Source organism: Oncorhynchus keta, unplaced genomic scaffold (genome assembly GCF_023373465.1).
Source record: "Oncorhynchus keta strain PuntledgeMale-10-30-2019 unplaced genomic scaffold, Oket_V2 Un_contig_7053_pilon_pilon, whole genome shotgun sequence".
Lineage (NCBI taxonomy): Eukaryota > Metazoa > Chordata > Actinopteri > Salmoniformes > Salmonidae > Oncorhynchus > Oncorhynchus keta.
Genome location: NW_026289226.1, coordinates 13,871 through 37,500, shown reverse-complemented (window position 1 = coordinate 37,500; position 23,630 = coordinate 13,871). Strand labels below are relative to the sequence as shown.

The 23,630-nt window shown below is 46.4% G+C and overlaps 2 protein-coding genes and 2 long non-coding RNA genes across 11 annotated transcripts in view; 3 read left to right on the top strand and 1 right to left on the bottom strand.

Annotated features, from left to right (window-relative positions):
• LOC127926173 (uncharacterized) overlaps window positions 1-654 on the bottom strand; it is a 1,608-nt gene extending 954 nt beyond the window's left edge. The window contains exons 1-3 of the mRNA XM_052511647.1: window positions 651-654; window positions 105-500; window positions 1-65 (exon numbers count right to left, since the gene is read on the bottom strand). The exon at window positions 1-65 is cut by the window's left edge and continues 52 nt beyond it. Coding sequence (XP_052367607.1) covers window positions 1-65; window positions 105-500; window positions 651-654 — 465 coding nt within the window. The remainder of the gene's footprint in view (window positions 66-104; window positions 501-650) is intronic.
• Window positions 655-709: 55 nt separating this feature from the next.
• On the top strand, window positions 710-1,765 carry LOC127926174 (uncharacterized). Of its 2 annotated transcripts, XR_008123520.1 has the most exons (4): window positions 710-968; window positions 1,199-1,336; window positions 1,383-1,639; window positions 1,686-1,765. It is a non-coding gene; the product is annotated as an uncharacterized LOC127926174 (long non-coding RNA). The 2 variants fall into 2 exon arrangements; XR_008123519.1 differs by having other exon boundaries at window positions 1,383-1,742.
• Window positions 1,766-8,088: 6,323 nt separating this feature from the next.
• Window positions 8,089-8,574, top strand: LOC127926175 (uncharacterized). Its single transcript, XR_008123521.1, has 3 exons — window positions 8,089-8,156; window positions 8,197-8,254; window positions 8,332-8,574. It is a non-coding gene; the product is annotated as an uncharacterized LOC127926175 (long non-coding RNA).
• Window positions 8,575-12,255: 3,681 nt separating this feature from the next.
• Window positions 12,256-14,531, top strand: LOC118370649 (RNA guanine-N7 methyltransferase activating subunit-like). 7 transcript variants are annotated; one of them, XR_008123518.1, is made up of 4 exons: window positions 12,256-12,408; window positions 12,818-12,988; window positions 13,751-14,163; window positions 14,384-14,531. XR_008123518.1 is itself a non-coding variant. In XM_052511649.1 (3 exons), exons 2-3 carry the CDS (start codon window positions 12,819-12,821, stop codon window positions 13,965-13,967), a joined length of 387 nt encoding a protein of 128 aa, XP_052367609.1. In that variant the 5' UTR covers window positions 12,256-12,408; window position 12,818; the 3' UTR covers window positions 13,968-14,299. The 7 variants fall into 7 exon arrangements, 1 of the variants encoding a protein (XP_052367609.1); XR_008123517.1 differs by having other exon boundaries at window positions 14,341-14,518; XR_008123514.1 differs by having other exon boundaries at window positions 13,751-14,190; window positions 14,368-14,518.
• The last annotated feature ends 9,099 nt before the right edge of the window (window positions 14,532-23,630 follow it).

Sequence of the window (23,630 nt, the reverse complement as noted above, 5' to 3'; positions counted from 1 at the left end):
CAGTATCAAACTAGATAGTAGGGAACCTTGGACTGACACCAGTATCAAACTAGATAGTAGGGAACCTTGGACTGACACCAGTATCAAACTAGATAGTAGGGGACCTTGGGCTGACACCAGTATCAAACTAGATAGTAGGGAACCTTGGACTGACACCAGTATCAAACTAGATAGTAGGGAACCTTGGACTGACACCAGTATCAAACTAGATAGTAGGGAACCTTGGACTGACACCAGTATCAAACTAGATAGTAGGGAACCTTGGGCTGACACCAGTATCAAACTAGATAGTAGGGAACCTTGGACTGACACCAGTATCAAACTAGATAGTAGGGAACCTTGGGCTGACACCAGTATCAAACTAGATAGTAGGGAACCTTGGGCTGACACCAGTATCAAACTAGATAGTAGGGAACCTTGGACTGACACCAGTATCAAACTAGATAGTAGGGAACCTTGGGCTGACACCAGTATCAAACTAGATAGTAGGGAACCTTGGACTGATACCAGTATCAAACTAGATAGTAGGGAACCTTGGGCTGACACCAGTATCAAACTAGATAGTAGGGAACCTTGGACTGACACCAGTATCAAACTAGATTGTCCAAGGTATTGAGCTTCCCTATTGACACCAGGACATGTTTAATTACACATTGCTGAACTTGACAGACTATGAACTACAAGGAGAACAGGTGGAACAGACGTTTTTATTTAACCAGGTAGGCTAGTTGAGAACAGGTGGAACAGATGTTTGTATTTAATCAGGCAGGCTAGTTGAGAACAGGTGGAACAGATGTTTGTATTTAACCAGGTAGTCTAGTTGAGAACAGGTGGAACAGATGTTTGTATTTAACCAGGTAGGCTAGTTGAGAACAGGTGGAACAGACGTTTGTATTTAACCAGGTAGTCTAGTTGAGAACAGGTGGAACAGACGTTTGTATTTAACCAGGTAGGTTAGTTGAGAACAGGTGGAACAGATGTTTGTATTTAACCAGGTAGGTTAGTTGAGAACAGGTGGAACAGACGTTTGTATTTAATCAGGTAGTCTAGTTGAGAACAGGTGGAACAGACGTTTGTATTTAACCAGGTAGGTTAGTTGAGAACAGGTGGAACAGACGTTTGTATTTAACCAGGTAGGTTAGTTGAGAACAGGTGGAACAGATGTTTGTATTTAACCAGGTAGGTTAGTTGAGAACAGGTGGAACAGACGTTTGTATTTAACCAGGTAGTCTAGTTGAGAACAGGTGGAACAGACGTTTGTATTTAACCAGGTAGGTTAGTTGAGAACAGGTGGAACAGACGTTTGTATTTAACCAGGTAGTCTAGTTGAGAACAGGTGGAACAGATGTTTGTATTTAACCAGGTAGGCTAGTTGAGAACAGGTGGAACAGACGTTTGTATTTAACCAGGTAGTCTAGTTGAGAACAGGTGGAACAGATGTTTGTATTTAACCAGGTAGTCTAGTTGAGAACAGGTGGAACAGACGTTTGTATTTAACCAGGTAGGTTAGTTGAGAACAGGTGGAACAGATGTTTGTATTTAATCAGGTAGTCTAGTTGAGAACAGGTGGAACAGACGTTTGTATTTAACCAGGTAGTCTAGTTGAGAACAGGTGGAACAGATGTTTGTATTTAACCAGGTAGTCTAGTTGAGAACAGGTGGAACAGATGTTTTTATTTAACCAGGTAGGTTAGTTGAGAACAGGTGGAACAGATGTTTGTATTTAACCAGGTAGTCTAGTTGAGAACAGGTGGAACAGATGTTTGTATTTAATCAGGTAGGCTAGTTGAGAACAGGTGGAACAGATGTTTGTATTTAACCAGGTAGTCTAGTTGAGAACAGGTGGAACAGACGTTTGTATTTAACCAGGTAGGTTAGTTGAGAACAGGTGGAACAGATGTTTTTTCATGCTGTCACAGTTACCAGCCCTTTCAAGCTTAACATCCTTATCATTTATCGCCCTCCAGTTCCCCTCGGAGAGTTCATCAATGAGCTTGATGTCTTGATAAGCTCCTTTCCTGAGGACGGCTCACCTCTCACAGTTCTGGGCGACTTTAACCTCCCCACGTCTACCTTTGACTCATTCCTCTCTGCCTCCTTCTTTCCACTCCTTTCCTCTTTTGACCTCACCCTCTCACCTTCCCCCCCTACTCACAAGGCAGGCAATACGCTCGACCTCATCTTTACTAGATGCTGTTCTTCCACTAACCTCATTGCAACTCCCCTCCAAGTCTCCAACCACTACCTTGTATCCTTTTCCCTCTCGCTCTCATCCAACACTTCCCACACTGCCCCTACTCGGATGGTATCGCGCCGTCCCAACCTTCGCTCTCTCTCCCCCGCTACTCTCTCCTCTTCCATCCTATCATCTCTTCCCTCTGCTCAAACCTTCTCCAACCTATCTCCTGATTCTGCCTCCTCAACCCTCCTCTCCTCCCTTTCTGCATCCTTTGACTCTCTATGTCCCCTATCTTCCAGGCCGGCTCGGTCCTCCCCTCCCGCTCCGTGGCTCGACGACTCATTGCGAGCTCACAGAACAGGGCTCCGGGCAGCCGAGCGGAAATGGAGGAAAACTCGCCTCCCTGCGGACCTGGCATCCTTTCGCTCCCTCCTCTCTACATTTTCCTCCTCTGTCTCTGCTGCTAAAGCCACTTTCTACCACTCTAAATTCCAAGCATCTGCCTCTAACCCTAGGAAGCTCTTTGCCACCTTCTCCTCCCTCCTGAATCCTCCTCCCCCTCCCCCCTCCTCCCTCTCTGCAGATGACTTCGTCAACCATTTTGAAAAGAAGGTCGACGACATCCGATCCTCGTTTGCTGAGTCAAACGACACCGCTGGTTCTGCTCACACTGCCCTACCCGGTGCTCTGACCTCTTTCTCCCCTCTCTCTCAGATGAAATCTCGCGTCTTGTGACGGCCGGCCGCCCAACAACCTGCCCGCTTGACCCTATCCCCTCCTCTCTTCTCCAGACCATTTCCGGAGACCTTCTCCCTTACCTTACCTCGCTCATCAACTCATCCCTGACCGCTGGCTACGTCCCTTCCGTCTTCAAGAGAGCGAGAGTTGCACCCCTTCTGAAAAAACCTACACTCGATCCCTCCGATGTCAACAACTACAGACCAGTATCCCTTCTTTCTTTTCTCTCCAAAACTCTTGAACGTGCCGTCCTTGGCCAGCTCTCCCGCTATCTCTCTCAGAATGACCTTCTTGATCCAAATCAGTCAGGTTTCAAGACTAGTCATTCAACTGAGACTGCTCTTCTCTGTATCACGGAGGCGCTCCGCACCGCTAAAGCTAACTCTCTCTCCTCTGCTCTCATCCTTCTAGACCTATCGGCTGCCTTCGATACTGTGAACCATCAGATCCTCCTCTCCACCCTCTCCGAGTTGGGCATCTCCGGCGCGGCCCACGCTTGGATTGCGTCCTACCTGACAGGTCGCTCCTACCAGGTGGCGTGGCGAGAATCTGTCTCCTCACCACGCGCTCTCACCACTGGTGTCCCCAGGGCTCTGTTCTAGGCCCTCTCCTATTCTCGCTATACACCAAGTCACTTGGCTCTGTCATAACCTCACATGGTCTCTCCTATCATTGCTATGCAGACGACACACAATTAATCTTCTCCTTTCCTCCTTCTGATGACCAGGTGGTGAATCGCATCTCTGCATGTCTGGCAGACATATCAGTGTGGATGACGGATCACCACCTCAAGCTGAACCTCGGCAAGACGGAGCTGCTCTTCCTCCCGGGGAAGGACTGCCCGTTCCATGATCTCGCCATCACGGTTGACAACTGCATTGTGTCCTCCTCCCAGAGTGCTAAGAACCTTGGCGTGATCCTGGACAACACCCTGTCGTTCTCAACTAACATCAAGGCGGTGGCCCGTTCCTGTAGGTTCATGCTCTACAACATCCGCAGAGTACGACCCTGCCTCACACAGGAAGCGGCGCAGGTCCTAATCCAGGCACTTGTCATCTCCCGTCTGGATTACTGCAACTCGCTGTTGGCTGGGCTCCCTGCCTGTGCCATTAAACCCCTACAACTCATCCAGAACGCCGCAGCCCGTCTGGTGTTCAACCTTCCCAAGTTCTCTCACGTCACCCCGCTCCTCCGCTCTCTCCACTGGCTTCCAGTTGAAGCTCGCATCCGCTACAAGACCATGGTGCTTGCCTACGGAGCTGTGAGGGGAACGGCACCTCAGTACCTCCAGGCTCTGATCAGGCCCTACACCCAAACAAGGGCACTGCGTTCATCCACCTCTGGCCTGCTCGCCTCCCTACCACTGAGGAAGTACAGTTCCCGCTCAGCCCAGTCAAAACTGTTCGCTGCTCTGGCCCCCAATGGTGGAACAAACTCCCTCACGACGCCAGGACAGCGGAGTCAATCACCACCTTCCGGAGACACCTGAAACCCCACCTCTTTAAGGAATACCTAGGATAGGATAAAGTAATCCTTCTCACCCCCCTTAAAAGATTTAGATGCACTATTGTAAAGTGGCTGTTCCACTGGATGTCATAAGGTGAATGCACCAATTTGTAAGTCGCTCTGGATAAGAGCGTCTGCTAAATGACTTAAATGTAAATGTAAATGTAATGTTTGTATTTAATCAGGTAGGTTAGTTGAGAACAGGTGGAACAGACGTTTTTATTTAATCAGGTAGGCTAGTTGAGAACAGGTGGAACAGACGTTTTTATTTAACCAGGTAGGCTAGTTGAGAACAGGTGGAACAGATGTTTGTATTTAATCAGGCAGGCTAGTTGAGAACAGGTGGAACAGATGTTTTTATTTAATCAGGTAGTCTAGTTGAGAACAGGTGGAACAGATGTTTTTATTTAACCAGGAAGGTTAGTTGAGAACAGGTGGAACAGATGTTTGTATTTAACCAGGTAGGTTAGTTGAGAACAGGTGGAACAGATGTTTGTATTTAATCAGGTAGGCTAGTTGAGAACAGGTGGAACAGATGTTTGTATTTAATCAGGTAGGCTAGTTGAGAACAGGTGGAACAGATGTTTGTATTTAATCAGGTAGGCTAGTTGAGAACAGGTGGAACAGATGTTTGTATTTAATCAGGATAGGCTAGTTGAGAACAGGTGGAACAGATGTTTGTATTTAATCAGGTAGTCTAGTTGAGAACAGGTGGAACAGACGTTTGTATTTAACCAGGTAGTCTAGTTGAGAACAGGTGGAACAGATGTTTGTATTTAACCAGGTAGGTTAGTTGAGAACAGGTGGAACAGATGTTTGTATTTAATCAGGTAGGTTAGTTGAGAACAGGTGGAACAGACGTTTTTATTTAACCAGGTAGGCTAGTTGAGAACAGGTGGAACAGACGTTTGTATTTAATCAGGTAGTCTAGTTGAGAACAGGTGGAACAGATGTTTGTATTTAACCAGGTAGGTTAGTTGAGAACAGGTTCTCATTTACAACTGAGACCTGGCCAAGATAAAGTAAAGCAGTGCGACACAAACAACAACACAGAGTTACACATGGAATAAACAAACATACAGTCAATAATACAGTAGAAATGTCTATATACAGTGTGTGCAAATTAGGTAAGATAAGGGAGGTAAGGCAATAAATAGGCCATGGTGGTGAAGTAATTACAATTTAGCAATTAAAACACTGGAGTGACAGAGACTGGATTAATAGATGTGCAGAAGATGAATGTGCAAGTAGAGATACTGGGGTCCAAAGGAGCAAAGAATAAAAAGAATATGGGGATGAGGTAGTTGGGTGGGCTATTTACAGATGGGCTATTTACAGATGGGCTGTGTACAGGTGCAGTGATCTGTAAGCTGCTCTTGACAGTTGGTGCTTAAAGTTAGTGAGGGAGAGATGAGTCTCCAGCTTCAGTGATTTTTGCAGTTCGTTCCAGTCATTGGCAGCAGAGAACTGGAAGGAAAGACGATCAAAACAGGAATTGGCTTTGGGGCTACATATTGAGAAGGTGTGATGATGACTAGGGATTACAAGGAGAACTGAGACGATACACTGAGTGTACAAAACATTAGGAACACCTCTATGAGGTGTCTAAAGCGTTCCACAGGGATGCTGGCCCATGTTGACTCTACAAGGTGTCGAAAGCCTTCCACAGGGATGCTGGCCCATGTTGACTCTACAAGGTGTCGAAAGCCTTCCACAGGGATGCTGGCCCATGTTGACTCCAATGCTTCCCACAGTTGTGTCAAGTTGGCTGGATGTCCTTTGGGTGGTGGACCAATCTGTTGAGCGTGAAAAACCCACCAGAGTTGCAGTTCTTGACACAAACCGATGCGCCTGGCACCTACTACCATACCCTGTTCAAAAGGTACTTCAATATTTTGTCTTGCCCATTCGCCCTCTGAATGGAACACATACACAATCCATGTCTCCAGGCTTAAAAATCCTTCTTTAACCCGTCTCCTCCCCTGCATTTACACTGATTGAAGTGGATTTAACAAGTGACATCAATAAGGGATCAAAGCTTTCACCTGGATTCACCTGGATTCACCTGGTCAGTCTGTCGTGGGAAGAGTTCCTCATGTTTTTTTACACTCAGTGTTTAATAAGGTGTGATGACTGAATTACGAGGTGTGATGACTGAATTACGAGGTGTGATGACTGAATTACGAGGTGTGATGACTGAATTACGAGGTGTGACTGACTGAATTACGAGTGTGATGACTGAATTACGAGTGTGATGACTGAATTACGAGGTGTGATGAATGATAAGGAAGAGCGAGATCAACTACAGTAGGTGTGATGAATGATAAGGAAGAGCGAGATCAACTAAACAGTAAGAAGTGTGATGAATGATAAGGAAGAGTGAGATCAACAGGGGAGAGGTAGAAGTCAAACTACAGGAAGAAGGTGTGATGAATGATAAGGAAGAGCGAGATCAACAGGGAGAGGTAGAAGTCAAACTACAGGAAGAAGGTGTGATGAATGATAAGGAAGAGTGAGATCAACAGGGGAGAGGTAGAAGTCAAACTACAGGAAGAAGGTGTGATGAATGATAAGGAAGAGTGAGATCAACAGGGGAGAGGTAGAAGTCAAACTACAGGAAGAAGGTGTGATGAATGATAAGGAAGAGTGAGATCAACAGGGGAGAGGTAGAAGTCAAACTACAGGAAGAAGGTGTGATGAATGATAAGGAAGAGTGAGATCAACAGGGGAGAGGTAGAAGTCAAACTACAGGAAGAAGGTGTGATGAATGATAAGGAAGAGTGAGATCAACAGGGGAGAGGTAGAAGTCAAACTACAGGAAGAAGGTGTGATGAATGATAAGGAAGAGCGAGATCAACTACAGTAAGGTGTGATGAATGATAAGGAAGAGTGAGATCAACAGGGGAGAGGAAGAAGTCAAACTACAGGAAGAAGGTGTGATGAATGATAAGGAAGAGCGGGATCAACAGGAGACAGGTGGTGCGACCTTCCTCCAGGTCTGTGTTATGATGACGTTGCAGTAGGGTAGGTTCAGCAACCACTCCCAGAATGACATAAGACCACACTACTGTCTTTCTCCCACCACCTCACTGTTAGTCCCGGACTAAAATATAAGTTCACTTCAAGTTGGTTCTCAGTTTAAACATCAGGTTAAGGAGGACCTAGTTTGCGGGGCCCCGCCTGGAAAATGACTGATTGAGCTAGGGGAAACACTGACACGGAATGCCTAGTTCCTAAAGCCCAGACCGGTTGGGTGAGTTGGTACAGTACTGTGTCTTGAGTATGACTCAGATGTGCTAGACAGGTTCCTTACACATTCCAAGACTACCCTCACGACGATCTCTCTCTGAAGAGAAAACACAGCAACATCCTTCTCCTTTCACCGAGCACGGAAACTCAGTCAACAACTAAACCATCTCACGTCACACAGCACCCAAACAGATCGGATTCAGTCATTGTTATATTAAATACTGCTTGATTTGTCAGTCTAGGTACTAATTCAACGCAACAACAACACACACACCCATAATAATCTGATGACTGTGTCTAGTCATGATGACATGTCAACACTAGTTGTTGCAGCTGCATGGCTTCATATTAAGTGTTATGACATGTTTGATTCAGATGCCTTGGTGTGGATGCCTTGGTGGAGGTGAGATGCCTTGGTGTGAGGAGGTAAAGGCCAGATGCCTTGGTGTGAGGAGGTAAAGGCCAGATGCCTTGGTGTGAGGAGGTGCCTTGGTGTGAAAGGCCAGATGCCTTGGTGTGAGGAGGTAAAGGCCAGATGCCTTGGTGTGAGGAGGTAAAGGCCAGATGCCTTGGTGTGAGGAGGTAAAGGCCAGATGCCTTGGTGTGAGGGTAAAGGCCAGATGCCTTGGTGTGAAGGCCAGATGCCTTGGTGTGAGGAGGTAAAGGCCAGATGCCTTGGTGTGAGGAGGTAAAGGCCAGATGCCTTGGTGTGAGGAGGTAAAGGCCAGATGCCTTGGTGTGAGGAGGTAAAGGCCAGATGCCTTGGTGTGAGGAGGTAAAGGCCAGATGCCTTGGTGTGAGGAGGTAAAGGCCAGATGCCTTGGTGTGAGGAGGTAAAGGCCAGATGCCTTGGTGTGAGGAGGTAAAGGCCAGATGCCTTGGTGTGAGGAGGTAAAGGCCAGATGCCTTGGTGTGAGGGCCAGATGCCTTGGTGTGAAAAAGGCCAGATGCCTTGGTGTGAGGAGGTAAAGGCCAGATGCCTTGGTGTGAGGAGGGCCAGATGCCTTGGTGTGAGGCCAGATGCCTTGGTGTGAGGAGGTAAAGGCCAGATGCAGACAGCTGCCTTGATGTGAGGAGGTGAGATGCCTTGCCAGACAGCTGTTGATGTGAGGAGGTAAAGGCCAGATGCAGAAGGAAACCAAGATAGATCATTCTAAATATTCAATATGATTTGACATTTTCCCCTCTGAGATTTATAAAAAGTAGCCTACCTCTCCATCTAAATATGCATATATTTATTTATTTATGCATTTATTATCTATATCAAGATAATTGAATCTCAATGCTCAGACCACAAAATAAAAAGCTTCAGAGTAAAACAGTTGAGATGACTGATATCAGATGACAAAGGCTGTGGGTCGTTGTAACCATGACGCTAAACCACAACAACCCAACACATCTATTACAGAGCCTTCACATAGTATTCACTCCCCTTGATCTTCCACAGTTTGTTGCGTTATAGTCTGAATTCAATTGGAATACATACATGTAAAAAAATGGAATTGTGTTTTTAGACATTTGTACTAATTCATTAAAAACATTATAAGATGAAATGTCTTGAGTCAATAAGTATTCAACTCCTTTGTTATGGGAAGTCTAAATAAGTTCAGGAGTAAAAATGTGCTTAACAAGTCACATAATAAGTTGCATGGACTCACTCTGTGTGCATTTAATAGTGTTTTAACATGATTTATGAATGACTACCTCATCTCTTTATCCCAATACATACAATTATCTCTAATGTCCCTCAGTCAAGCAGTGAATTTCAAACACAGATTCGACTACAAAGACCAACAAGGCACTAAAGTAAAACTGCAAAAAAAATGTGGCAAAGCAATTAACTATTTGTCCTGAAAACAGAGTGGTACGTTTGGGGCAAATCCAATACCACACATTACTGAGTACCACTCTCCATGTTTTCAAGCATAGTGGTGGCTGTGTCATGTTATGGGTATGGCTTATAATTGTTAAGAACTGGGGAGTTTTTCAGGATAAAAAGAAATGGAATGGCGCTAAGCACAGGCAAAATCCTAGAGGAAAACCTGGTTGAGTCTGCTTTCCAACAGACACTGGGAGATGAATTCACCTTTCAGCAGGACAATAACCTAAAACACAAGGCCAAATATACAGTAGAGTTGCTTGCCAAGACGACGGTGAATGTTCCTGAGTGGCGTACTTACAGTTTTGACTTAAAATAGGTTTGAACATCTATGGCAAGACTTGACACTGACAGAGCTTGAATCATTTGTTTAACAATATCTCTAATGTACAGAGCTGTATAGGAGGAGACTCCCTCTATCCCTGTGGGCATCACATCAAATCAGACACACACACACACACACACACACACACACACACACACACACACACACACACACACACACACACACACACACACACACACACACACACACACACACACACACACACACACACAGAGCTGTATAGGAGGAGACTCCCTCTATCCCTGTGGGCATCACATCAAATCACACACTGCCCCCTCCACCCACCCCCTCTCTCTCTGTTTGCTTTGCCGCGGCTTGTTCATGCGTGGGCACAGTTGACTCTGGCACCTCTATTCTCCCACAGCAGAACAGAGCTGGAGGCAATGACGGGGAAGATTCCACCTGCCTCGTCCAGCCAGGCTAGCTGAGCCAGCAGCGTGAAGGCATCCATCCCTCCTCACACAGATCTCATCTGATTGGAGGATTCCACCGGTCGGCCACTTCTCTTACTGACATAACAGTGTTTGCACTATAAAGTAAATAGTGTAAAATAGGGCTGATAATAACATCAGACTTAAGTGCCTTAACATCAGAATTAAGTGCCTATGCAGTATGCACTTCCATATAGGATATCCTCTCCTATAGATCTACGGCACATTAGGCTATCTGTACGGTGTAGCAAATAACTGAGGAGAGTATCATGCGTCTCGTTCAGTTCTAAGAGGTTGAAAATAGTACTATTTGTCATTAGCCTATAGGCTTCCTAAGAAATCAAAATATGTCAATCATAAAGTGACATTGCTTGGCTTTTTTGCTGTTGTTGACAATAATTCTACATGGGAACCATGTTTTGCACCTTGTCCTGGTAAACTGTCAAACGTGCGTCTCTCTCTGGCACAAGACTCGTATGCTATCAGACACGTTTCGGAGATAAGCTATCACGCTGAATGGTTTGGAGAGGGAGGCATTCTCCACCGTATCACCTCGGGCGAGCCGTGCGCGCAGGGACGCTTTCCATGCCAAGACAAGCTTTTGAAACGATTATTGTTACGATTAATTATTCACCCATTCTATTCTAACCCCCCTCCCCCCAACACGTGTAGGGTAGCCTATGCATGCAGATCAAACACATAACTGACATTTTAGATAGTCAGAAAGCAAGTGTCATAACATTACATGCGCTCCAGAGGACAACCGTTTCTGTGCCTTCTATTACTTACCCCATTGCCGCGGAGTTCTGGTACAACCCTTCAATTATAAAAAGGTTAGAAGAAGCGAACTTTTAAAAAAACGCAGTGTCTTTAAAAACAATGTAATTAAAATAGATCCAGTCTTGGCATTAGCTATTGGATAAGTCCATTCCAGGGTATCGGCTGCGAGCAAGTAATGCGATCACAGAGAGTAGGGAAATATGATCCCTGCACTCCCTCGCGAGCTGAGCGGCGTTTCGATTCTCCTGATAGTCAAGCGTACACAGAAAAACCGAATGCCATTTCATTAGCCTAACTTATTTATTCAGACGAGGTGACAACTTATGATCCCACCCGTTCCGCGTCTTCTATCCGCAGCCGCAAGGCTGATAAACGCTGTGCTTTCAAAAAATAATAAGTTATGATGTTCGCTGAATATTCCGTGACTGCTGCGCTGGAGTTGCCTTGCCTCGGATCTGCGCTCTCAGCTCTCTCCCCAATGGGTTAGTGTTTCGTGAGAGGCAGGCAGAGAGCAGCAGTAGCGACACAGTGCGGCTTCCACCTGCTCTCAACAGTCCTGCCTCCCACACAATGATCTCCTTTCTACAGCGTTCTAAGAGCCTGGGATATGAAGTTACACTGTGGTCTATTTCATAACATATTCCCAGGGGAAACGTGAGAGAGAAAAGTGGAATTTTGGCCTATTTGTGACATGCAATTAAATATGCTTTTCACAAGAAACAATATGTGTTTATTTCAAACTGTGCAAATACTCTTGCATTGATTTGATGTAATTCTGCAGTGATAGACCAAGGCCCAAAATTACAATATAATGCAGGTAGGCATAGGCTAATTGGCATAGGCTAACCTACTATTAACCTACTATTCTCAGCACTTACATGTCGATGGAGACGAGGCTGGTTTTCGGATGTCTTTTTCAGATTCAGGCCTCGTTGAGCTGACCACCACCTCAAGTCACATTCCACGCCAATTTACTTCAGGTGGCAGGTGCTTGACTTGATTCTCTGCAACCATCAGGGGTTCAATATCAAGTTTTTATTATTTGACCTACTTCTGATGATGTCGATTGTTCACACTTAAGTAAATATGTGAAAAAGGTTTGTTGCTAATAGTTGGCGAAATATTTAAATAAAATGTGTTGACTATTTCTGGAGGGAAAAGGCGGACGCGTGATATCCGGAACCAATTGATATCGGTAGCGTGTTCCTAGAGGGACGTTTTTTGCCGTGGCATTCTTGTTGTCAACATTTTGTCCAGTCGTACATGTCGAAGCTGCCTGCTGAATAAATACAATTTACAGGTAATTTCTTACATTTTGTCTTCACCGGTTCCTATTGTATGCCATACTTAGCTGTGATGTAACCAATAGTTTTTACAACAATGTCAAAACTAAAGTTATCTTGGCTGCATCGCAGCTATGCAATGCTCGGATATATCTAACTAGCTACATAGCTTTAGTTAGAAAAGCGAAAGTAACTTTGTTCGCCAAATAACGTTTCCCGGATAGTTGATTACGTCAACCAAATCTGGGGTGTATTCATTAGTTGGATTATGTTGCAAAAACGTTTCGTTTGTTGCAAAAAAAAAACCGCTGGCCAGCTAGCTAGCAACAACACGTGCGAAGCTAATCCACTGCCATTTCCTGGTATTTCTAAAGATGTAAAAAAAAAAAAAGAAATAGCGAGTATCTGGTATTTCTCTCATTGTAGAATGACAGATGGTCCAGAAACGCCGCCTAACTATGAGGAGCAGTTTGCCCACCGGTTCTCTCTCGAGGACCCGGAGTACCAGCAGTACGTGAGTCGCCCCGCCAACCCCCCGCCACTGGTAGAGGACTGGGGGGGGCGTGGAGGTGGAAACAACCGGGGCAGAGACAACAGGTAAACAACAACGACCATAACTAGCTGGGTGCGTTCATCTCATTAAACGTTTTGCTACATTGTGTGACGGTTTGTACTTGAACTACATGTTTCCTCCACAATCTAAGGTATGGTCGCTCTAGTTTTGTGAGGGTGGTGCAGTGTGGCCTGATTTAATATGGGTGTGTGACCACTTGAAATCTCTAAACTAGTTCAACACACCTTACAGTAGGCTCCAGTCCTCGGGGAGCCTGATTGGTGTCTCACTCCCCCGTCCCTAGAAACACACCTGATTTAAACAAATTGCATTCTAAAATTAAGATCTTGATTATTGGAGTCAGGTGTGTTAGCCTTGGATGGGGGGGAGTGTGACCCCCAAGCAAGCCCCCAGAGTACTGGAGTTGCCCAGGCCTGCCTTACACAATCTCCTACTGTGCTACCACAACCGTGTGGTTCTTCAACTGGGTCGTTCAGAACACCACTGTTTCTGTTCAATCAAATGTTGCACACCGTTTTGATCTGCTGAACGCAGCCCTGTCTCGTCTCTTCATCGTTAATATATTTAACACAGTATTGGACTGCTAACGACGACCATATTATTCTGTGCCGTAGTAAGAACAGGACATTTCCAGAAGTGTTTCTGCACAACAATAGCAGCTGGTCTGACATGTCATTCTACAGTTTACTGGGATGGACAACATGTTCATTTGGTTGATGTGTTTTTTCTTCTTCCCACTCTCCCCCACATCTCTTTCTCTCTCTCTTCCTCCCTCTGTTCTTCAGATCACAGGACCGTGGCGGGTACAGGGGCCGGGGTTGGGGAGGGGACAGGGGCCGGGGTTGGGGAGGGGACAGGGACCGCGGGGGAGACAGGGACCGCGGAGGGGATAGGGACCGCGGGGGAGACAGGGACAGGCGTTACGACCAGGGTGGTGGTGGGCATCAGTCTGGAAGATACAACTCCTACAACCAGAGACCATCACATTACGACCGCTACTGAACTCCTCTTACTGTGGAGTGACCTCACATCTCTCCAACCCTGTTCCTGGAGATAGACCCTCCTGTAGGTTTAAACTCCAACCCTGTTCCTGGAGAGAGACCCTCCTGTAGGTTTAAACTCCAACCCTGTTCCTGGAGAGAGACCCTCCTGTAGGTTTAAACTCCAACCCTGTTCCTGGAGAGAGACCCTCCTGTAGGTTTAAACTCCAACCCTGTTCCTGGAGGTAGACCCTCCTGTAGGTTTAAACTCCAACCCTGTTCCTGGAGAAACCCTCCTGTAGGTTTAAACTCCAACCCTGTTCCTGGAGAGAGACCCTCCTGTAGGTTTAAACTCCTGGACCCTGTTCCTGGAGTTCCTGGAGACCCTCCTGTAGGTTTAAACTCCAACCCTGTTCCTGGAGAGAGACCCTCCTGTAGGTTTAAACTCCAGCCCCAGGTGTAACTGGTTCAGTTTATCAACAAGATAATTATTAGAACCAGGTGCGTTTGACTAGAGTTGGACTAAAAACTCTCCAGGAACAGGGTTGTAGTTGAAACCTACAGGAGGGTACCTCTCCAGGAACAGGGTTGGAGTTGAAACCTACAGGAGGGTCTCTCTCCAGGAACAGGGTTGGAGTTTAAACCTACAGGAGGGTCTCTCTCCAGGAACAGGGTTGTAGTTGAAACCTACAGGAGGGTACCTCTCCAGGAACAGGGTTGGAGTTGAAACCTACAGGAGGGTCTCTCTCCAGGAACAGGGTTGGTGAACCCTGCATTATTACAGACACACACATTATCACATTCTTAACCCTGCATTATCTGGCTGACACACACATACACACTGGCCGTAGCAGGTCAATCTGATCTCTCACCTCTCTTCCAGATTTAATATTGTATTGATCAGTGATGTCATGCTCTAATCCACACGGAACAGGATTACAACAGTGGTATTGATTATTCCAGCCAGTAGTCTGGGCATAGAGACAAACTATTTTCTCTATAGGCCCTTTTCTATAGTAGTACCACTATATAGGGAATAGGTTACCATTTGGGACACAATCAGTGCAGCAGAGTCAAATGTAAAGTTTAAGATGCTCATCAATGCTACTAGTGTGATGAACTGCGATGATGGGCATGTGGTGTATTGTGAGGGTGGTTCTCTTGTTTTCATTTAGTTTGTTTCTCTTGACTCCTAAGACGACATATTCAGCTGGTCTGGATGTTGATACGGTGTCATTGAATCAATCTAAAAATGTGTGATGAATGAAACCACTTTTGAACAGTCAATGTAATCTATTTTCTTACGTCACAAATATGCTTATTCTTTCCAGTTGAATATGTGACTTGGAATTGTAATCAGTAACACCATTTTCTTTTTGTCTGAAAAATACAAATATAAAAATTGTCTCTCTCTCTCCCATTTTCTTGAGCTTCTTGAAACATGGGATTTTGAAGCCTTTTAAATGTGCTTTATGTCCAGGGGGTGTATTCATTTGTTTTCCACTGTAGCAAAGTATTTTCCAACTGGAATCGTTAACTTCAAACATAACCTTTTTATGCAATGAAAATGAGAGTTTCTATTGGACAAATTCAGTTAGGTCCCTCCCTGTTTTATTTCTGTTCTGGGAAGTTGAACCCCTTTTGAACATGCTTTCTAGTCCAATAATAGTATTGGCTTAATCTGGGTCCTCACAACCACCCCTCGGTGTTAAGAATAGCAGCAGCGTACTAAAATCCTAAGGTTAGGGTCAGAGCCCTGGTCAAAAGTAGTGCTCTGTATGCGGAAATGAGGGGGAGTCATTTGGGACACGTCATCCGTCTGTTGCGTTATATAATGAATGACGACCTGCAGTAGGGAGGGTGTCGAGCACTACATCGTGGGTGGCAACGTCTCTTTAAACCCTACTTAACACCGGTGACTAATGGCTAATACTGCACCAGGCACAGATCTAGGATCAGCTTTCCATTCCCAAATCAGAACCGTTAGCTGGAGAGTAACAGAACTGACCTTTTAGATCAGTCTAGCCTGTTCGCGCCGACGTAACTCTCCACTCATATCAAGGGTGACGTCTCCTTCGTCCTAAATGACTCATCACGGCTGCTAATGACCAAGATGGCTGTCTGTCCACGTGGTACTGCAGACTGTTTCTCAGGCCTCACTGCTACTGTATCACCATGAGCCAAGATGGCTGTCTGTGGTGGTCCACTCCCAATTAAAGTGGTACTTCGAGCAGAGAGCTCAGTTTCTCAGGCCTCCTCGACTGCTACTGTATCACCATGAGCCAAGATGGCTGTCTGTGGTGGTCCACTCCCAATTAAAGTGGTACTTCGAGCAGAGAGCTCAGTTTCTCAGGCCTCCTTGACTGCTACTGTATCACCATGAGCCAAGATGGCTGTCTGTGGTGGTCCACTCCCAATTAAAGTGGTACTGAGCAGAGAGCCACAGAGAGCTCAGTTTCTCATGCCTCCTCGACTGGTGCTGTATGAGGTCACCCTCTGCCCTGCAGCCCACTCACATCCTGTGATGTAACCACAGAGCTCCAGTTGTTTTCTGTTTATTCTAGTGTGAATATACAGTGTAAAGGCTACATCTCATAGCGTTGTACATTCCTGACTACAACAGCGTTTGTATAACCAGAGAGTTGATTTTTGCGTGTTTTCGTTGAGCGTGATGTGGTGTAAAACATAAAGGCTACATCTCATAGCGTTGTAAACATTCCTGACTACAGTGATTCTTCTATCATTAAAACTACAACCCAGTAGCTTTATCTTACAACATCTGTGTACGTTTACCGGTCTGTGTTGTTTCCATACGGACAGAACTAATGCACAGGGTAATATGAAGGAAAAACAACTCTGTTAATAAATCATAACCTTTCCCTGCGCTTTGGTGTGGTGATGAGGAGCTGAAAAATGTGATGATGAGAGGAGCTGAAAGATGAGAGGAGCTGAAAGATGTGGCGATGAGCGCTGAAAGATGTGAGGGAGCTGAAAGATGTGGTGATGAGAGGAGCTGAAAGATGTGGCGAGAGGAGCTGAAAGATGTGGTGATGAGAGGCTGAAAGATGTCATGAGCGTTGTAAGCTGAAAGATGTGGCGATGAGAGGAGCTGAAAAATGTGATGACTGAAAGATGCGGCGTTGAAAGATGAGATGAGAGGAGCTGAAAGATGTGGCGATGAGAGGAGCTGAAAGATGAGAGGAGCTGAAAGATGCGGCGATGAGAGGAGCTGAAAGATGCGGCGATGAGGAGCTGAAAGATGGGGATGAGAGGAGCTGAAAGATGTGGCAATGAGAGGAGCTGAAAGATGTGGCGATGAGAGGAGCTGAAAGATGTGGTGATGAGAGGAGCTGAAAGATGAGAGGAGCTGAAAGATGTGGCGATGAGAGCTGAAAGATGTGGAGCTGAAAGATGTGACGATGAGAGGAGCTGAAAGATGTGGCGATGATGAAAGATGTGGCGACTGAAAGATGTGACGATGAGAGGAGCTGAAAGATGCGGCAATGATGAAAGATGTGAAAGATGTGGCGATGAGAGGAGCTGAAAGATGTGGAGCTGAAAGATGTGACGGAGCTGAAAGATGTGGCGATGAGCTGAAAGATGCACAGAGAGGAGCTGAAAGATGAGAGGAGCTGAAAGATGTGGCGATGAGAGGAGTTGAAAGATGGTTGAAAGATGAGAGGAGCTGAAAGATGTGACGATGAGAGGAGCTGAAAGATGTGAGAGGAGCTGAAAGATGCAGGGATGAGAGGAGCTGAAAGATGTGGCGAAGGTGAAAGATGATGGCTGAAAGATGTGGCGATGAGAGGAGCTGAAAGATGTGGCGATGAGAGGAGCTGAAAGATGAGAGGAGCTGAAAGATGCTGAAAGATGTGGTGAGGAGCTGAAAGATGGAGGAGCTGAAAGATGGATGAGAGGAGCTGAAAGATGAGATGAGAGGAGCTGAAAGATGTGAGAGGAGTTGAAAGATGAGAGGAGCTGAAAGATGTGGCGATGAGAGGAGCTGAAAGATGAGGGAGCTGAAAGATGAGAGGAGCTGAAAGATGAGAGGAGCTGAAAGATGATGGAGGAGCTGAAAGATGTGGGTGATGCGAGGAGAGATGAGAGTAGCTGAAAGATGCGGGGATGAGATGAAAGATGATGAGAGGAGCTGAAAGATGTGGCGATGAGAGGAGCTGAAAGATGTGGTATGAGAGGAGCTGAGATGAGAGCTGAAAGATGTGGCTGATGAGAGGAGCTGAAAGATGTGGTAATGATGAGAGGAGCTGAAAGATGTGGCGATGAGAGGAGCTGAAAGATGTGGCGATGAGAGTAGCTGAATGATGCGGCGATGAGAGGAGCTGAAAGATGTGGCGAGGAGTTGAGATGAGAGCTGAAAGATGTGACGATGAGAGGATGAGATGCGGAGGAGCTGATGAAAGATGTGGAGAGGAGCTGAAAGATGCGGGAGCTGAAAGATGCAGGGATGAGAGGAGCTGAAAGATGAGAGGAGCTGAGAGGGATGAGCTGAAAGATGATGAGAGCTGAAAGATGAAAGATGAGCTGAAAGATGAGAGGAGCTGAAAGATGCGGCGATGATGAGAGGAGCTGAAAGATGTGGCAATGAGAGGAGCTGAAAGATGTGGCGATGAGAGGAGCTGAAAGATGTGGTGATGAGAGGAGCTGAAAGATGAAAGATGTGGCGATGATGAGAGGAGCTGAAAGATGTGGCGATGAGAGGAGCTGAAAGATGTGGCGATGAGAGGAGCTGAAAGATGTGGCGATGAGATGAGAGGAGCTGAAAGATGTGGCGATGAGAGGAGTTGAAAGATGAGAGGAGCTGAAAGATGTGGAGCTGAAAGATGTGAGATGAGAGGAGCTGAAAGATGTGACGATGAGAGGAGCTGAAAGATGAGAGGAGCTGAAAGATGTGGCGATGAGAGGAGCTGAAAGATGTGGAGCTGAAAGATGAGATGAGAGGAGCTGAAAGATGCGGCAATGAGAGGAGCTGAAAGATGATGAGAGGAGCTGAAAGATGTGACGATGAGATGTGAGCTGAAAGATGTGGCGATGAGAGGAGCTGAAAGATGTGGCGATGAGAGGAGCTGAAAGATGCGGCGATGAGAGGAGCTGAAAGATGTGGCGATGAGGAGCTGAAAGATGCGGGGATGAGAGGAGCTGAAAGATGAGAGGAGCTGAAAGATGTGGCGATGAGAGGAGCTGACTGAGCGAGCTGAAAGATGTGGCGATGAGAGGAGCTGAAAGATGTGGCGATGAGAGGAGCTGAAAGATGTGACGATGAGAGGAGCTGAAAGATGAGAGCTGAAAGATGTGGCGATGAGAGGAGCTGAAAGATGTGGCGATGAGAGGAGCTGAAAGATGCGGCAATGAGAGGAGCTGAAAGATGCGGGGATGAGAGGAGCTGAAAGATGTGACGATGAGAGGAGCTGAAAGATGTGACGATGAGAGGAGTTGAAAGATGAGAGGAGCTGAAAGATGTGGCGATGAGAGGAGCTGAAAGATGTGGCGATGAGAGGAGCTGAAAGATGCGGCGATGAGGAGCTGAAAGATGTGGCGATGCGAGGAGCTGACTGATGAGGAGCTGAAAGATGCGGGGATGAGAGGAGCTGAAAGATGTGGCGATGAGAGGAGCTGAGATGCGGCGATGAGAGGAGCTGAAAGATGTGGTAATGAGAGGAGCTGAAAGATGCGGCGATGAGAGGAGCTGACTGAGAGGAGCTGAAAGATGCGGGGATGAGAGGAGCTGAAAGATGTGGTAATGAGAGGAGCTGAAAGATGAGAGGAGCTGAAAGATGAGAGGAGCTGAAAGATGTGGCGATGAGAGGAGCTGAAAGATGTGGCGATGAGAGGAGCTGAATGATGCGGCGATGAGAGGAGCTGAAAGATGCGGCGATGAGAGGAGCTGAAAGATGTGGAGCTGAAAGATGTGGCGATGAGAGGAGTTGAAAGATGAGAGGAGCTGAAAGATGTGACGATGAGAGGAGCTGAAAGATGCGGCAATGAGAGGAGCTGAAAGATGCAGCGATGAGAGGAGCTGAAAGATGTGAATGAGAGGAGCTGAAAGATGAGAGGAGCTGAGAGGAGTTGAAAGATGCGGGGATGAGAGGAGCTGAAAGATGCAGCGATGAGAGGAGCTGAAAGATGAGAGGAGCTGAAAGATGCGGGGAGAGGAGCTGAAATATGATGAGAGGAGCTGAAAGATGTGGTGCTGAGAGGAGCTGAAAGATGGGTGCTGAGAGGAGCTGAAAGATGCATGGATGTTGTCGCTGTATGGCTGCAGGCATTAGACAGCTAGGGCCTCTCCTGTCACCCAATAGGAAACGAGGCATGACACAGCTCACACTATTCTTCACTGACTGTCTGGTTTACTTAGTTGATTGGGTGAATCAGATGTGTTAGTACTGGGTTGGAATAAAAGTCTGCACACCCTGAGACTGAGGAGATCCTGGAACATGGTTGAATAAAACCCAGATTCTGTCGTCACCAAATACACCTGTTGTTTCAGTAAATATATCTCTGCGGGAGTGAAACTTGATTCATAAAATCAAGGGCTTGACGAGCAGTTGATTAGTTAATTAGATTGAATTTGGAACAAAACACGTTGACTCCCTGTGAGGCCAAGGCCCCCATGTAGTAATCCACAAAGCAACTCAAGAGTAGGAGTGCAGATCTAGGATCTGTCCATATTGATCTGAATCGTTATGATCTAACAGACAAAACTGATCTTAGATCAGAACTCTGAGACTGTGGCTCACGGGGTCCTTGGTCTGTGTGTTAAACGGTACCCTTTATAGTGTACTATTTTTAGTTTTAACGGGGCCTAAATGTGGTGGGGGAGGGGTTAACGGCTGGCCCGAGTGGTGCTCTGCAAAGAGAGGTGCAATCAGCTGTGATGATAGGGAGGGAGGGATGAGGGGAGAGAGGGATTCTGGAGCGCAGCGGGGGGAGGACTGCTGTCACTACAGTAATCAGTTCAGATTAGCCTAACTTTACTTTAGCCCTGGCAACAGCATCCTCAGAGAGGGAGGAGGGGAAAGACAAGGAGAGAGAGAGAGACTGATTTGAGAGATGGACCAAAGAAGGAGAGGAAAGGGGACAGAGAGAACTAGAGACAAAGAGGGAGATACAGAAAGACAGAGATATAGTTAAAGAGAGAAACGAGAGACCAAAACAGGTCTCTGAGAAAGGGATGAACGGGGTAGAGAGAGAGAGAGAGGATTAGAAGAATTAGTACAGCTGCTTAGCTCTCTGACTGTCTCATCCTAAACGATGTCTTCACTGCTCAAAGAAAGTTTTCCTTCAGAGAAGTTAGGGATTTTATTTTGGGGGATTTAAACTAAAGTACAGGAGTACGTACTGTGGCTGCTGCTGCCCACTAATACAGACAACACAACTAGCTGCTGCCCACTAATACAGACAACACAACTAGGCCACCCTGAAATGTTTATGTTAACATCTCCGTTAGTAGTAATTGGCCATTTTAACGTTGGCCGAGTGTGTTCAGGATTATCCCCCAGTACAGATGTAGAAGCTTAATTTGAACCAGTTTGCTACAGCAGGGGAAAAAATCCTGCAGCAACAGGAAATTTGAATTATTATTAATGGACATTTGTGTCGGGGTTGATACAGTTTTCATTAGTGCAAATCAAATATGACATTCAAAAGTGGAAATAACTCACTTTAGAAGCATTTTAAAAACTCAAATACATTACAAGTTTGCATTCCCTGCTTTGCAGGAAAATCCTCAGCTGCAACAGGACTGTCAAGAGATACTGCTTGATTCTTCACGTAGGAGTTATAAGATGTTTATGTCCGTAGAGAAGCAGAAAAGTATTTAAGAAGTATTACAGGGAAGAAATCAACATACATTTGACACAGAGCTCAGTGGCTCTCTTTGAATCCCACGCCCACATATCACTGCTTAAGTATTTAAGTCATTACATTATGGAGGTGTTGGAGAGTGCTGGTGGTACATGAGGTGAGGAGTAGGGGGAGGTGGAGAGGTGGAGTGAGACAGAGATAATGGTAGAGGAGGTGAGGAGGAGGGAGAGGTGGAGTGAGACAGAGATAAAGGTATAGGAGAGGTGGAGTGAGACAGAGATAATGGTAGAGGAGGTGAGGAGGAGGGAGAGGTGGAGTGAGACAGAGATAAAGGTATAGGAGGAGGGAGAGGTGGAGTGAGACAGATAAAGGTATAGGAGGAGGGAGAGGTGGAGTGAGACAGATAATGGTAGAGGGGGTGAGGAGGAGGGAGAGGTGGAGTGAGACAGAGATAAAGGTATAGGAGGTGAGGAGGAGGGAGAGGTGGAGTGAGACAGAGATAATGGTAGAGGGGGTGAGGAGGAGGGAGAGGTGGAGTGAGACAGATAATGGTAGAGGGGGTGAGGAGGAGGGAGAGGTGGAGTGAGACAGAGATAAAGGTATAGGAGGAGGGAGAGGTGGAGTGAGACAGATAATGGTATAGGAGGAGGGAGAGGTGGAGTGAGACAGATAATGGTATAGGAGGAGGGAGAGGTGGAGTGAGACAGATAATGGTATAGGAGGAGGGAGAGGTGGAGTGAGACAGATAATGGTATAGGAGGTGAGGAGGAGGGAGAGGTGGAGTGAGACAGAGATAAAGGTATAGGAGGTGAGGAGGAGGGAGAGGTGGAGTGAGACAGAGATAAAGGTATAGGAGGGAGAGGTGGAGTGAGACAGAGATAAAGGTATAGGAGGTGAGGAGGAGGGAGAGGTGGAGTGAGACAGAAAGGTATAGGAGGAGGGAGACAGAGATAAAGGTATAGGAGGTGAGGAGGAGGGAGAGGTGGAGTGAGACAGATAAAGGTATAGGAGGAGGGAGAGGTGGAGTGAGACAGAGATAAAGGTATAGGAGGAGGAGGAGGGAGAGGTGGAGTGAGACAGAGATAAAGGTATAGGAGGAGGGAGAGGTGGAGTGAGACAGATAATGGTATAGGAGGAGGGAGAGGTGGAGTGAGACAGATAATGGTATAGGAGGAGGGAGAGGTGGAGTGAGACAGATAATGGTATAGGAGGTGAGGAGGAGGGAGAGGTGGAGTGAGACAGCGATAAAGGTATAGGAGGTGAGGGAGAGGTGGAGTGAGACAGTGATAAAGGTATAGGAGGGGGAGAAGGAGTGGTGGAGTGAGACAGAGATAAAGGTATAGGAGGAGAGGAGGAGGGAGAGGTGGAGTGAGACGGAGATAATGGTATAGGAGGTGAGGAGGAGGGAGACAGAGATAATGGTATAGGAGGAGAGGGAGAGGGAGTGGTGGAGTGAGACAGATAAAGGTATAGGAGGTGAAGAGGAGGGAGAGGTGGAGTGAGACAGAGATAATGTTATAGGAGGTGAGGAGGGAGTGGTGGACTGAGACAGAGATAAAGGTGTAGGAGGTGAGGAGGAGGGAGAGGTGGAGTGAGACAGAGATAACATTGGAAACTCTATGGAACAAAAAGCCTTCACTATATCATCCTGGAATATCCAAGGCCTGAGGTCATCTGCCTTTGGCCTAAAGAGCAGGAACCCGGACTTCACCAAAGAAATCGGTAATACAGACATTGTCATCCTGCAAGAAACCTGGTATAGAGGAGACGGACCCACTGGTTGCCCTCTAGGTTACAGAGAGCTGGTAGTCCCATCCACCAAACTACCAGGTGTGAAACAGGGAAGGGACTCAGGGGGTATGCT